This window comes from Pagrus major, chromosome 6 (genome assembly GCF_040436345.1).
Source record: "Pagrus major chromosome 6, Pma_NU_1.0".
In the NCBI taxonomy this organism is placed as follows: Eukaryota; Metazoa; Chordata; class Actinopteri; order Spariformes; family Sparidae; genus Pagrus; species Pagrus major.
Genome location: NC_133220.1, coordinates 15186972 through 15201840, shown reverse-complemented (window position 1 = coordinate 15201840; position 14869 = coordinate 15186972). Strand labels below are relative to the sequence as shown.

General features: G+C 40.1%; 1 protein-coding gene across 1 annotated transcript; it reads right to left on the bottom strand.

The window, feature by feature from the left end:
• Positions 1 to 1286: 1286 nt before the first annotated feature.
• On the bottom strand, positions 1287 to 14232 carry slc6a1b (solute carrier family 6 member 1b). Its single transcript, XM_073468340.1, has 14 exons — positions 13986 to 14232; positions 13546 to 13677; positions 13208 to 13308; positions 12610 to 12719; positions 11998 to 12130; positions 10310 to 10444; positions 8562 to 8665; positions 7903 to 8027; positions 6909 to 7021; positions 6457 to 6588; positions 3842 to 3944; positions 3558 to 3658; positions 3014 to 3181; positions 1287 to 1400 (listed from the first exon to the last, which is right to left on the bottom strand). Exons 1-14 carry the CDS (start codon positions 14230 to 14232, stop codon positions 1287 to 1289), a joined length of 1818 nt encoding a protein of 605 aa, XP_073324441.1.
• Between the last annotated feature and the right edge of the window lie 637 nt (positions 14233 to 14869).

The following is a 14869-nucleotide window of genomic DNA, read 5'->3' as shown; positions in this document are numbered from 1 at the left end:
TCCCAAATCTATCATGCAGTCTTCAATGCAGCAGCCACTGGAGCATATTCAGTCTCACAGTTTAAAAATATGGATCAGAATTAGCATTGGCTTATTGCGACACAACTCTGTCTTTCCACTTAACTTGTTGGCAGGAGAAAAAAAAAAGTACATTTTCCAAAGAAATATAGTACGCAAAGTGCAAATGTGGGAATTCTGTATTGGCTACATTGTTATAGTTGGAGGTGGTAGTTTACAGATTCAAATTGTGCTTGTAGGTGGATGCTGTCTTTACTTTTCTACCCTGTTGCTCTTTATAGAGACAAGAGGGGTGCTTGATTTGATCTATATAGTCAGTGAGTCAACTGTCTGCACCAATCTTTCAAACTTGAGTATGATTTTGGTCCTTCTCACTCTCACATATAGAAAACGACCTAAAAATGACTCTACAAAAAAGATTCAGACAACATACAAAGTTATTGTTCTTTAGAAAACAAAGAAACAATTATAACAGTCTCTTGCTATGTATCACATGTAAGTTATTTTTGCTGTTGTCACAAGTTTCAATCGAGCCAAAAAGAAGTTGGACGCTTCAAAATTCCTTACTGTGCTTGTGCTTTTCAAAGGTAGTCCCAGACATGGGTGGTAAACATTTCAGGCAAACTGCAGGATCCTGCAAGGGAGTGATAGTCTGGCTAAATTATATTTTACACATACGAGCAGATTTGGCCTTACCTGTTGCACATTCCCATATTGTCTTTGCCTTAAATTGGTCAATATTCAATTTTCACTTTACAAACTTTCAAATAGCATTTTTTTCACCTACAACACTGCATTCATTTTAATGTATTTATTTCATGTACAAGCAAAATGCATTTAACCCATATTTGTCTTTGTACAGTAATTGTAGTTTAGTAGATTAGTTAATATCTTCAAAGTAGCACAATACTATTGAATCAACGCGGGCCTCCAAATTTAAATTATATATTCAATATACAGTAATTTCCTAAGTCACATTTCCTTTTCTAAAAAGACTAACTTTTTTGCATAATGAAATTCATAATATCACAACAATTTTGCTGGGTAGTTTGTTTTTACTCATCAGTTTTATAACTCTGTATTATACAAATAAACAAACAGAAAAAAAACCCTAAAAATAATTGTGTAATCAGGTTGGTCTCACGTGTCCCCAGGAGGTAGGTGAATAAAAGCAGACATGGAAGTCTGGTGGTCGTTCCCAACCTTGATTACGTTTCTTCTGTGGAGATTGCCAGTCTGGCCGTCGAGACAGAGACAGGCAGAAGTTTCTAGATGTAGGCTTCCTCGTTGGCAGGGTTCTGACTCTGGTTTTCTGTCTGCTGGTCCGGGCCATTTTCCTGAGCCTTCACCAGTTTCACCGGCTTGATCATCATCCGCAGACGCTGAAAGAGAGGAGTGGCGAAATCACTGGTATCACACAACTGACAAGTGCACAGATGGTGTCAAAATTACAATGAGACATTGTCATATACCATTAGGAGGAACCAAACAGCTCAAACCCATAAGCTGTAACAGAACACGCCAGCTACACAGCTGTGAGCTTGATGAATGCACAGCCTCAGGCTCTGAATCTAAACATCCTAGATAGTCTCAGAAAAGACAATGCATTTTCCATGATATACAGCAGGAGATATAGCTGATAAAGGAACATAAAAGCCAACTGTTTTATGGGTCAGATTCAGTGAGCCCACAAAACAAAATCAAACCATCCCAAACTTCTTCCAAACTATGAGCAGTGTTGGACCCGGGCTCTGCGGCACAGTCGGCATTTATATGGAGTGTTTGTGAAAGTAAGCGTTCGCCTGGGTGCAGAGCACTAATCAGCTGGCTGATTGCTACAATTAGACAATCAGCCATCAGCTGTTACTGCAGGATCTGACACCTGCACATCGCCTCCGACAGCCTCCGTTGCACTGCCTGCAATTATGGCCCATTTATTCTGTCAGTGGCGGCTATAAAGCTATATCTGTACCGTGTAGATGTAAGGTTATTATTTAGCTCACTGTGAATGACTGCAAATCAAAAAGCTCTTTAATGTAAATGGCATGCCGGAAAAGGTATAATGTGTCATTGATTAGGATCATCAGATCAATAAAAAAGCAGTGTACCATTCTGCTGCATACAAATTAATGTAATATACCGAGAACTCAGTGGCTGGTGTAGCAAAAAGGAATCAAAAATGGTTTAACAGAACTAATTAGAAACTCTATTTTACTAATCCTTTTATCTCTGTTCTACTCTTCATGGCAATTTATCACGTCTTTACCCAGCATGCCTGTGTGTTTGCTCATTACAAAAGCATTGAATCGCAGTACAGTTATAATGCACAGTGGCTTAAGCTGAGCATTTTAACATCCAGTGTGAGTCCTCTTGCTACTGAATTACATTTCAGGTACGACCTTCATTGCCAGCCTTTATGTAATGTTGTAAATGTAAGTGAAGATGAAATAAATCCTGGATCAGTATAATTCTGGTAAACATATTTTAGCCTAACTGGTTGTAAAAATCTACAGGGTGACCTTAAATGTTTATTCAAGCGTCCCCACATGGTTAAAACTGATCTCCTCTGTAAATCCTCAGGGCTTGTATGTCGCATTTACATTATCCTCACAAAATATCAGTACCCTCTAAAAACACCACTGTGTTCACTGTGTTGGATTTGTCTCTCATACAGTGTGTAGTAATATATTTCAGCCAGAAATCTTGCATACCAAGTAATCTACTTGAAACTCTTAACACAGAGCCTGCCTCGCTACTGACTGACTGCAGATTAAAATTCAAACCAGTTAATAGATGTGTGAAATGCTCAGAGGTAGTATATGTTCTGGGAAATCTGCGGCTATTGCATTTGCTTTGCAGTAACCATAACTCTTGGTTTTTATATACCTTTTCCTTTAAGTGCATGGATATAGTAACTGTACTCCCTTTTAACACAAGTATATTGTAGAATATATTAAATCTGTGCAGTTTTAGACTGAATCCAGATTAATCTTACCTCTTTGTATGTGCCTTTGAGTGTGAGGAACATGTAGACCATGTAGCCAGGAATGAGGGTCATGGAGGAGAGGGCCATGCACCAACCAACTCCCTGGCCCCAGGCTGGGAACACATAGTCACCCAATGTGAGGGGAACCATCTGCACTGCACTGAACAAGAAGACTCCCTGGACAAGAGGGACATGGAAGAAGATCTCAGCACCTTCATCATCATGCTCATAGAGCTCATAGTGCAAAACTTTTAAACCAAAATTACAGCTGACTAATATATTGTGCTAGTTTAGACATTTGACTAATATAAAATTGCAAATTCTTGGCCATACACATGATAATATCTTACAGTAAGGCAGGAGGTTTCAGATAGTAATGCCATGAACTACTTTTGGTTTCATGAGCACAACCATCAAGCTAAAGTAACAAGAAAAATCATGTTATATAGCAAGCATTCTCAGTACGTAGCATCACCTGAGACCTCATAAGCCTAAATATTGTGCACAATTTGGTGTTATTCTCCCTGCTGGTGTCTGGAACAGTGTTACTTACAACCACAATGAGTGGAGTGAAAACAACCCAGCAGGCCTTCCACCACAGACAGGGCCTGTGGCCAATCATCTCCTCGATGTTGTCATAGAACTTGTCCACACCTGGAGATAAATGATTATGAATACAGTTTTAGGTACCATGTTCATCTATAATTCAGGATTGAATGTGGATCTTAAATGTTGAGATTTTGAGATTTTAGAGTTCAATGAGTCAGCAACAGAAGACAGAAATGTTTATGTCCTGTTTTAAGTTGGACAAAAAACATCCTTATGAGTGTGGCTCACCATAAAACCAAGAAATTGAGATGCACTCAAAGAAGACCAGGAAGAGCAGGCACATTCCACTAGCTGAATAGTAGTCGAATAGCTTGAAAACGTACAGTCCACCCTGCAAAAGGAGAGGAGAAAAACAAAAGATGAGAAGATGATAAGACCGATGAAGGCGAAGGGGGAAGCACTGAAGATGCAATTATAGTGCTGGACGTGCAGGACAGGACTAAATCGGTCAAGTGGAATAACATCAAGGGCGAGAGCACCAGCGGCTGTGGCTGGTGAGCATTAGTGACATCTCATTGGTGAGGACAGAACTGGTGCGAAGACTTGTGCAGCACAGACATGACCAGCGCAGGTCAGGCATCTCCCTGAAACACTTCATGTCTGTCCACGATCTCTTGCAGCTATCAGGTCATTATGGAGACCAGCTCTGAGGGACCTGCTACAGTTCGTCAGCTCTTACCCTGTGAAGCTGGATACATTTTATACTGCCTGGAGCAGTGATTAGGGTAACTGCCTCACTCTAACAGGGCTGTGCATGTGGCGTGATGACAATCCAGTTTGGCAGAAGTAGACGGACAATGCAGGGTCCTCTAGTGTCATTAGATAACATGACCTTGGCCTGCGGTGATTCTGTCATTTTTAGCTCAAAAGTAGCCACACACTGAAGCTTCTTTGCCAACTTTTTGCTGAGCTCGCCTCCATCCCTTGTTATTTTTTACACTTTACTTTTGGTTCGAAATGCGATAAAACTACTGCCAGCAATGTTTTGTGGTGAAAAAATGATAAAGAAATAAAATATAAATAAAATATTTTTAATCCGATGAAGACAAGATAGCCAAAAAAGTTTGGTGGATAAAGCATGGTGTGCTTGAGAAGAAACACTTCCAACATCTCTTCTGATGAGTACACGAAGTCTGAAACTGAAAATTAAGAATTCATGCCAATCGTGTTAAAACGTGGCTCAATAATGTCATCTAATATTGAGAGATAACTATAGACCAATACAATTAAATCTTCATCTTAATCTTAATTCTTTGATACAAAAAGATCTTTAATACAAAATTGAAATAAATTAATAATATGAATATCAAATTTAGTAGTTAAACAGCATCTTAATGGTAAAATGAAGACTGATGATTATCTAAAGTGACCCGAGTTTCTTTCTGAGACTCATAAGATCTTTAATAAGAATGATAAAGTTTTTAAAACTGATTAAAAACATATTTTATTTCTTTTTATTAAATTAGAGATATTAGGCTCATTTTCAGATTCTTAATTTTATTTTGGGTTACTACTAGAACAGGTTTACATGCTTTACTGCTCAAAAAACACTTCTTATACTGTCCAGTGCTGCAGCACTGTATTCGCACTCTGTCTGAAACACTCTGTTTCAGCTCCCGTCTCTTTAAGGCCCCCCACTCGAATACCCTGTCTGCTCTGATTGGTCAGGTCACACATGCCTGAGCCAGCACCGCTAACAACAACAGAGTAGCTGTGTTAAATCAGTTCTTATATGCCAAACTAGCTGCTAGGCATAAATTATGCAAATGTGTGACATGGTAACCTACTGTGATGTCACAAAGTCACAGAATTAAAGGCGAGACTACTGACGGGACATTTCAGGAGCAGTGTTTTCTGTAGGAGAGAGGAGCTTTTTAACTTTCAAGATCTTTGACATGCACAAGAAAGAAAGAAAAAGACTAAAATGCATAATAGGTCATCTTTACCCCTAGGGGGTGTTAAAGGAAAGTTCATGAAGTACCCCTCATTCTCTGAGGGGCATGAATTTGTTCAGCAATAATAATAATATCATAAAGTACATTAAATCTTTGTATTACCTATGATAAGTGCCTCTCAGACATTTTTTTTCACTTATTTAATATACAATTGTGACCTGATGGTGGCACTAGCAAAGCATTAAAAAAAATTAGGATTCATCATCAACACATTTCATGGAATTGCAGCCGTTACAGACAAAGTGGGGCAAAGTGTTGGTCAGAAGTCAATTATGCCCGATGGTGGCTTTAGACAGTAGTTCATTGTAGTGGCAAATCCTACATTTCAGGGCATGTATATGTGAGACCTTTTGCTCTGGACCAAAGTGTTGAACAAACAAACCAGCTGACCACGTCATCATCCTTTGGTCCAGCAGCTAGCAGGTAACCAAGTGTAGGATATCATGGCTGTGAACCTGTTTCATGTTGTTTCATGTTTTCAGACTAAAACATGATGCTAAATGACCTGAATCGCTGTAGCTGGGAGCTACAGTCTCAGAGGAGGTATGACCCCATGACCTTTTGACTTACATGCTGTTTTCATATGAGGATCACTGCACAGTTTAGGCCGAGCAGAGTTAATGGTGTTGCAGGATACTTGGTAAACTGAAGAGGTCACACTGCTGGTGTCCTGAGGGAAGCTTTCAAGTCTGTGGAAAATGTTTTACTGTCCTTTGACAATGCCATCGATGCAATGCAATCCCCATAGAGATGATGTGGTATGATTATTTAATAAACTGAAAAACAATACAGACTCAACATTGACCCGGATATGGGAAGAGATGTGTAATTCAGTTGGAGGCTATTGTGAGTGCCTTTGAACTAACTACCCAGTGATGAAGTATTTACCTGTGTGATGTTGGACAGTCCAATGATATAAGAAATAAGGCAGACGATTGCGATGAAGATCTCTCTGCGTTTTCGGAGAATATGAGGGAATTCATCAACCAGAGCAGTGATGAAGCCTTCCACAGTGCAGAACTGAAGAGATTGGAGAGTCATGTCAAAACTGTGTTACGTAATACACTGTTGACACAATTAAAGAAACTGGGCCTATTTCTAAGGATTAGAGGTAACTTTAATCAATGAAAGACGTTCTACGTTATGTCAAAGCACTCTGTTTACATGGCTATCTACCACTGTGAAGAAACAATAAAACCCTGGCCTTAGACATGAACAATTTTATTAATTTATTCAATTTTTTACTTTAATTTGCATTGCTCGACAGAAACTGAAACATCAGCACTTTGTTATATGTTTGGAATCAAAAAACTGAGAGCACGTTGTTGGGTAGCGTTTACCTGGCTGTCGATTCCCAGCATCAGCAGCATGGAGAAAAATAGTATAGCCCAGAGAGGAGAGATGGGCAGCTGGGTGACGGCCTCAGGATAAGCCAAAAATGCCAGACCAGGTCCTGGCCAAAGAAAAACAGAAACATGCTGATGTGAATTTACAATGGGACACTAATAACACAGCAAAAAAATAATTTATTTTGAAATGTGTGCAGGGATGACATATTTTTGTAGGCTAACCCGGAAGTTAGCATTGCCCTGGCTCCCTCAACAAAACCCAAATCGGATTTTTCAGTCAGATTTGGATCAATGTAGAAAATAAGCTCTGTGGCAGACAAAACAATACGTACACCACTTAAATGATTTTTTTAGTTTAAAATGCAAAAAAAGCTAATATTTGGTTATAAGCTAGCTACACCATGACTTCAACATCACCATAACTAAGCTTCCTACTACAGTATACAATTCACTCTTTGGGGGTATGAGTGGGGTATTTATTGATGTATTTCATTCATAGAACAAAAGTTGAAAATCCCTTAAGCTTGTGTTGAACACGGACCTTAACTCAGACATCAAACTAAAATCCCATTCAAAAAACCCGGACTTTAAGACGGGGAAACAGAAAGTGCAAAATTGCTAACTCATCTCTGGGTTTTAGGAAACATTCCTGCAGCACTCTATAATGACAGTAACTGCAATACTTGATAAAAAAAAAAAAGAACATCCAAATCCAAAGTGACCTTGGAAGAAAAAAGTGTGAGTGCTTAATGTCAAACTTGACTACTTACAAAGGACAGAGAGTTTTGCAAAATCATTGAGCAATTTTTCTTCCTTATAAACCCAGAAATCAAAACTGACGTATAGTGACGAGCTAAAAGCTTCCTTTTCTGACTGATAGAATAACATCTCGCAATTTCAGGGCCTAATTTTTCGCACCCCTGCAAGTATCTCTTCTGGCCTGTGCCTATTGTCACTATCGAGATTCAACATTGATTGCAATTACCTGAGGCTGCCACATCAGCGATGGGTCTTTTTGTTACATTGGCCATGAATCCGACGATGGAGAAGATGACAAAGCCAGCGAACATGCTGGTGAAGGAGTTGATGCAGCAGACAATGACAGAATCTCTGTACGGGAGAGACAAAGCACAAGGCAGCCATTGTCACGCCTATATCAATTCCTTATCAACCCGTCACACATTGTCGAGAGGCATGGGGGGAAGGGACAGCGGAGAGCCATTTTGCATCCTGCAGCAGCACAGCAGCTGAATACATTTATATTGACCTGTTCTTTTAAAATGGCAGCGAGCTCCAGCAGTTTCAAAATAGTTGGAACCAGAGATGAACAGAGTTGGGCTGCAGGCCAGTGTTTATCTGACAATGTGACAGAGGCAAACCGAACGTCTGTGCCTGTGAGTGTAAAAGGGAGCCAAAATAATGAAAAGACTGATACAGCTGGAGGCTCAAATAGTCCCAAAATAGAAGGTACAGCAGACACTATGTTGCCAGGAGACCAAAATAATCCCAGAAAGAGACATCTGCACAGTCTCCTTTAACAACAAAAACAGATGTGTGAGTGACCGGTGCTAGATATTACATCTGGTAAGGTTTTTGATTCATGTGGTAAATTGATCTGAAATGTAACATATTATAATCACCTACCTGTATACATTGTTATTGAAGGTATTGTAGCTGCCAAGAGCAATCAGAGAGCCTAATCCCAGCCCATAGGAAAAGAAGATCTGAGTGGCAGCATCCAGCCATACCTGACACACAAAGATTATTAAAAAAAAGATGTTAAAATAACCCAATGTAGATTGTGCATAGTCAATGCTAAACAGAGATTTTTGGTTAAAAATGGCCAAGATTTATTTATTTCACTGATGATCATCATAATTTTGAGCCAATACTCTTTGTTGGGCTGATCAAGCCATGTGCACAAATGTATTTTGTCTCTTATAGACCTTTGATGTAATGTCAGGAACTGAAAACAATTTCTGGGAAACTGTAACACCTAAGTGCTGTTGTGTTACACTTATCTGATGCAGTCTAATCACATTGCATCCCATCTTGATCAGCTTAACACAGCTGCCTTCTCTCTTCTGGACATCAGCCTACAAACTGATGGCACACTTCAGCCTTTCAGTAGCTGTCTGAGGCCTACAGTATGCTTTATACGCCTGCATCAGCAAGATAAATTCAATGGTACATAGTCATCACAGGGGTTCAACTTTTTGTAAGCTTGTTGCTCTGCTGCTCAAGGGAAAATATGCTAATATTAATGTTTATCTCTGTGTGCTAATAGATGTCCTTATCTAAACTAAACAGATCTAAGTGGATTCTTAGTCTTCTTTGTTACTGTGCACTAATCAATATTACAGTGTTGACTTGTAGAAGACAAACCATCTTTTTCACGTTGGCTTTGTTATGTTCTACAACTCCTCCCATTGGGAAGGCTCACACTTGTTCTCTAAGGAGACTTGACTGGATTGTCTCTGTCTGGAGACCCATTATAGATTGTATTGAAGAGGACTGTGCTGAAATCATAATAAAGGTTATTGCAGCTTTGGAACCAAGTAATCCCCAAAACATAAAGTCCATACATTCATTAAAGTGGCAAATTTAGTTGTGAACCTTCATAAATTAACTAAAATTATCAACCAAAAAAGTGAACAATCTGCAGTTTTGACATTATGATGTCTACGTATTATGTTGCAGAGCTGTCTGAAGAAGTTTGCATGCTAACCAGCTAGCCTCGGCTTGACCCGGTCCAAAGCGCCCGTGCTACAGGTGTCCACACTTAGATTCCCCTGGTCCCCGAGCTCCCAGTCCAAACCACTAGCTGCACGGCTAACTGAGCTAACTAGCCAAGGCAGCTACAGTACTCTGGTGATATGCTGCCCCCAATTTGTTTTGAATATGAATGTGACAGGTGGCCGATTGTCACATATTGCACCATTACCATTTCATTGTTATATCAGTTAAAATATTGAGGATGATGATTTATGTTTCTGTTGTTGCCTTCTTGTTCTTCGTCAACAGTCAGCCATTGTCTGTGTCTATTGTTTGTGTTATGTACCTTGCTTTTTGTATGCAGCCTATATAAATTGAAAACAAAATGATTGAGCCCATTCAATCCACAACAATTGTAAGTGTTAGTATTAACAGTATGCCATCACTGAAAAACTATTGGATTAAATTGAGGTCCATGCACACTTTAATGACCTCTACAATGGCATTACTTTAATCTGTAAACAACCTGTATGACACATCCAAAACGCATCCCACTAACTTAGCTTGTCCTTTGTAGCCACCTTTATTTCAGATGATCTACACAGTGCCATATGTTTTCCTAAACACAAGACATGTAGGGCTGCAGAGTGAGAGAGCAAAGGGTGAGGAGAGCCTACCTCAGACTCCTTAAGTTTTTCAAAGTCTGGTGTGATGTAGAAGAGGATTCCATCAAAAGCACCAGGTAGAGTGACGCCACGGCAAAACAGGATGAACAGCATGAAGTAAGGGTATGTGGCTGAGAAGTACACCACCTGTGGGAAACAAAGAAACAATAGATAAAATATATTGTTATTCGAGCTGTGTTTAAATCAGCTGGGGAACATTTTTTCACTTGGAAAATTTGCCCTGCAAGGCAGCAGAACAGGAGAAGAAATGGAAACTGCTGGGTTGTTCAACTCGTCATGAACAGTGTTACAGTACTGTGGCACCATCCCCACAGCACAGTGCAGCACAGTGACCTAGTCAGCCTTTCCCCAGAGGCAACATGACCCCAGCATGGTTGGGTTCAGCACACTTGAAGTGCACTATTTCCCTCCTTATCTGAACTAATTTCGCACTGTGCTATCAAAAGTCAACACACTTCAGCGCAGTCACGATATAATCCACTGGATAAGAAGTGAAGCAGCAAAGACACAGTCCCTGACACTGCTATGTGTTATGGTTTTGTAATTTTGTGGGGCAAGAAGTTTAGGCCATCGTTCTCTTTATGTAACATTAATTCAAGTCAAGTCAATTTTATTTATATAGTGCCAAATTAAAACAAACGTTATCTCGTGAGACTTTTCAATTAGAGCAGGTCTAGACCATACCCTTTCATTTATAGAGACCCAGTATTAACCCAGTGAGTAAGCACTTGGCGACAGTGGAGAGAAAAAGAGCATATATAAACTAAAAAGTAACGGTCCAAGCACAGAGCCTTGTGGAACTCCATGACTTACTTTGGTATGCATAGAGGATTCATCGGACCAACTCAGATCCATGTGATAAACAGGACTTAAACCAGCACAATGCAGTTCTTTTAACACTAATAAAATGTTCCACTGTTTGTAATAGGATGTGAGGGTCAGTGGTGTCAAAATGTAGGTGCATGTAATACTTAAAGCAACATTATGTAACTTTTTATCCTAACATAACAGCTTCAAAATCATTGTAATGGTACAGGGTCTTGTAATAGGGTGAATGGTGTCTCTGTCTCAGCCACTCCGACCCCCCATCACTTGTTTCTGCACTATCTAACTTCAGTGAGAGGGTAGGATCACAGCATTACATACTTGTTTACTGTAACGTACAAGTTTTCAACGCATAATGTGTCATGACGTAATGAGTTTTGTTTGTAGTTAGCACCTACATTACATCTGACAAACTGTTACAGATCTGTGATTTGTATTTATAACAGTGGTGTCGCACTCAGAAACTGAGGGGGGCGCCAAATTGCACAAAATGCCAATTTCTACATAATGTTGCTTTAAGGTGCTTTTGATTAAATGGAAATTGCATGTATCATAATGTATTGCCTTTTAATGAAAGACTGTTGGCAAAGTATTGCCAGTCACCATGTTGTTTAACTTGAGAAGTTGTGAAATTGTCATGTATGATTTCCAAATATTTCATGACAGTAAAACTTACGAAATCATGAAAACAGCTGAATAGATTAAGGGTTAAGTGAAGTTATGCAATCCCTTTATTTGAACAATAATCCAACATGTCATAGTGCCCATTCAGTGACCTAAACAATAAGATGATGCAAATTCAATTAAAGATGGATGTAGTTTTTCCATTCTGTTTAGTTCCTATCTTAACTTACTTTGCCAGTCCAGCTGACCCCCTTCCAGATACAGAAATAGACGAGCACCCATGCAATGGCCAGTGTAATAGCCAGTGGGACCCTGACCTCCCCGGGCTTCTCCAGACCATCGGTCATCTGGTGCATGTTACGTCTGCAGGGAAGAAGTAAAGTGGTTTTACTATAACACACAAATGCATCTTAATCTCAAACATGCAGCATGAATGGGTGCACACACAAATATGCACACATGTGTCTAGATATATACAAAGACCCCTCTGCCTGGCTTTCTTTTCTCACCCCTAAAGCTTTTTTAAGTCGCCACAGTAAAGGGATGTCATGCTTGCTTGCACGTATGTCTACATGCATTATTTAAACACTCATCAGCTTATTTTAGGCTCATTTGAGGCCCTTTATTGTACGTTCATAATTTTTCCTTCTCTAGAAGTATCTGGAGAGACAGATATTAGAGGATTTGTTGAACCACTGGATCCTCAGATCCAAATGGCAACATCAGACTCCAACCCTGATCTTCATTATGCACAGTGAGGACCATGATCTTTCTGTGCAGCTTAAAACTGTTCACAACGGAGCTGCATCCTCGTGATAAAAACAGACTCGTGTCCAGCTTACTCCCAGAACTCCACCACGGCGCTGGTGAGGTTTCTGGTGTCTGCAATGCTGTAGTTGGTGTAGCAGCGGTCTGTGTTCCAGGGATTGCCACAACTCTGCCATGGCAGGTTCTGAAAATTAAAGAGGAAAAAAAAAGAGAGAAAAATCACACAGACAGCTCTTTTTACTTGGACCACTCTCCCACCGCCGGGTCCCATTCTCTCTGGCTGTCGAGCAGCCAAGACCATGATACTCATTGAGATTTCATGCTTTTCTCAGAGGAGTGAATGCCTCATCGCCAAATGCATTTATCAATACCTTGTGTAAGGAGCTAATTATGTGGGAAAGGAAGTAATAAATGTCATACCCTGTTAAGGTCCGTGCACCCTTAAATAAAAGGTGCTGGCAAACAGAACCTGCCACATAACTAAAAGGGTTACTATGTTAAAAAATACAACTTGGGCAAAACAAAGTGCTTTGTTCCGATTTAAAGGGGCACTTCAAGGAAACTAAACTACTATGGGAATTTTTTCTCCCCTAAATTTTCAACAAGTATTCGAGTCCTGTTATTACATTGTTGTATTAGGAAACAGCATGAATATAAAGATCAAATACTCACAGCGGTGAAGGAGTTGTACAGATAGTAAATAGCCCAGGAAATGATTACAATGTAATAGATATTTAGCCAGAAGGACAGGACAGCAGCAGCCAGACCCACACCTGGAACAAAGGGTTGTTGTTAAATTATGCTGGAATATTTCTGTTGAAATAAAACAAGAATAATTATATATGTAAGAAATGCTTGAAAGGAGAATTCCTTCCCCTTTGTTATGTAATTACAAACCCCCCAATTTCCAGCTTTGCCTATGTCTGTTATTCAGCCTGGCCTTCACTCAGTTAACAGTCTAAACAAAGCAGAGTTCAGGGCCTTATGGGTAACATAAAGGTGTCTTTTACCTTTGAACATGGGGGCCAACTTCCACACTCCAAGCCCTCCAATAGATGTGTACTGACCAAGAGCCGTCTCCAGAAAGAACAGGGGCATGCCAGCAAATATGAGGGTCAAAAAGTAGGGAATCAAGAAGGCCCCTGAATGAGAGGTGAGAGGTAAAGGTGTGTAAGTGAAGGTGAATCATAAACGTTTAACATTCATAATAATCCAGATAAGATACTTGGTTAAAGGGGTATTTGGTTTCACACTGCGCCCCAGATCACAGCGCAGGCTTTCACTTGTGCGCAATTACGCACGGCTTAGATTGGGGTTGGGGTGGGGGATGGGGGGAGATAGACTTTAATTAAAAACCTCTGGAAGGCAAACTGGCAGGTTTTGATGTCGAGATCTTTGCACTCCTTTTTGGGTATGGATAAAAGGAAAATTGGCAAGAATTCCTGTTTACCTCCTCCGTTTTTTCCACATAAATAAGGAAATCTCCAGACGTTCCCCAGTCCAATTGCGTATCCGACACAAGAGAGAAGAAAGTCAAATTTTCCACCCCACGTTTCTCTCTCGGGTATCTCATTTTTCGTCTTCTGCACTTTCACCACCAAGGTTTTGGGTTTGTCGTTTGGCGTGGTGGTGGGCGCGTCGTTCACCGTCTCCGTTAAGACGTGTCCGTCCGAGGCTTTGGTCCCGTTCGTGGCCATGGTCACTGCGCGTGTCGGGTAGTCCTGACCAGTGGAGAGGAGGGGGTTTCAGCACCGGTCCAGGCAGACGACAGCTTCTCCGTCCTGTGAACCCAGCTCCCAGACAACAGCCGAGTATAGACGAATAACTGGGGTAATGAGAGTGATCGAGAGCAGAAGCAGGGGCAGCTTAGCAGAGATCCAGCGGCCCTTAAAAACAACAATACATAAAAAAAATGTGAATAGAGTTGTTTTTGGTTTTTTTGTTTTTTACAGAAGATATACGTTATCTGACAGGATTTTTCTTGCTGCCAATGCAAATCTACTTGTTTGAAAATATGTTCAGAGGTCGAATGTCAGTAACAATCATTTGCGCAATTCTGCCTTCACTGTTAAATATATTAAAATGTTGAAAAGAAAAAAACTGATTCTGAACTTTTCTTCAATGAAAGTGCATCTATTTCCCACATTAAGTGAATAATCACCTGTTTGCAAAAGGAAAAAAAAAATTGTTTTTAAAGATTTAATCCGTGGCTGAATTGCTTCCTTGGGTGAGCATCGTACTGGCCTGTGCTGGAAAAAAGAAGTTTGATATTTCCTGGTAAAATATTATTTTACACGGTTATTCTGCATGCATCAGTTCTAATTGCATGACATG